This window comes from Halyomorpha halys, unplaced genomic scaffold (genome assembly GCF_000696795.3).
Source record: "Halyomorpha halys isolate HHAL.00 unplaced genomic scaffold, Hhal_1.1 Scaffold343.1, whole genome shotgun sequence".
NCBI classification, from domain to species: domain Eukaryota; kingdom Metazoa; phylum Arthropoda; class Insecta; order Hemiptera; family Pentatomidae; genus Halyomorpha; species Halyomorpha halys.
In genome coordinates, this window is record NW_027109758.1 from 1384911 (window position 1) to 1386079 (window position 1169).

Here is a 1169-nt window from a genome sequence, read left to right on the forward strand (position 1 = left end):
AGGAGCATGTTGCTCAGATCCTGGAAAATATTACTATTATATATAAAAAATATAGATATATAAGATTGCAAAGAAAGTATTTATGGAAAACTGATTTTAGATAACATAAAAAACAATCAATAAAACATTGTTCATAAAGTAAAGAGAAATCACGTAAACACTTTTTTTTCCCAACCTTGTAAATACATACACATATAACTTATGTTTGGCCAAGAGAAAAAATTTTTAAAAAAATAATAGGAAAATGGGACAAGCAATGAGATGCACAAGTTCAACTTTTAGACTACTTTACTTCTTCTCTTAATCCTGAATACATTAACAACAATAGCACCTACAATCTGAATATAACTTATAGATATAATACGGCAGCAACTGTTTCGATGAAATCGACCGCGAGTTAAGGAACCGGTATCATAAATTTAAACAATTGCCCCTTGCCCAACTGAGCCTGAAACTCCAAATCTATAAATCAGTGATAAGACCCACATTGCTTCACGGTGCCCCACTCATGAGACACCTCTTCAAGACAACACTCAAACGATTACAGGGCTTCCAATATATATATATATATATATAATCATAGCAGGGCTTCATTAGTTATTGCAATTAGTTGCTTTAAAAAAAATTAATTTATTTTTCTCTTCTAGAGAGAGGGACAACTTTGTACATACGTACATTTTCACAAGCACATATATATACTCATTAATCTTTTTTTTTCACACGAGGTGGCCGCAATCCCCATTGTTCCTATTTCCCTTACTTAAATTATATATGTTGATATATGAGGGCGATAGATTTTGATGATTACATTAAAGAGGAACATTCCATGTGAGTCTCTTATCAACAGCACTTATACATTATTGAACTCCTTTATAAACACAAAAATCAGCTGTAAACCAACGTGAATCAAACACACCTTTGAGGTGATATCACCGTATGAGGGAGATAGGTGGTCAAATGACAATCACTAATTTCACTTATATAAATACACCCACAAGGAAAGAGCTAAGTTAGACAGAAGACTAAGAAATCGTATAGTATAATAAGAATAGATATAATATAGAGAAAGATATAATATAGTATAATAAGAAATAGACTTTCTAGACTAGAAAACTAAGTTCTATGAAACAGATCATCTCCATTTTGACGAGAATCTGCTGTAGTGAATG

At 31.7% G+C, this 1169-nt stretch overlaps 1 protein-coding gene across 1 annotated transcript in view; it reads right to left on the minus strand.

Annotated features, from left to right (window-relative positions):
* Nucleotides 1-1169, minus strand: part of LOC106681470 (cytochrome P450 6a22) — a 27660-nt gene that overhangs the window by 13665 nt on the left and 12826 nt on the right. Inside the window, exon 6 of the mRNA XM_067047956.1 lies at nt 7-20. Coding sequence (XP_066904057.1) covers nt 7-20 — 14 coding nt within the window. The remainder of the gene's footprint in view (nt 1-6; nt 21-1169) is intronic.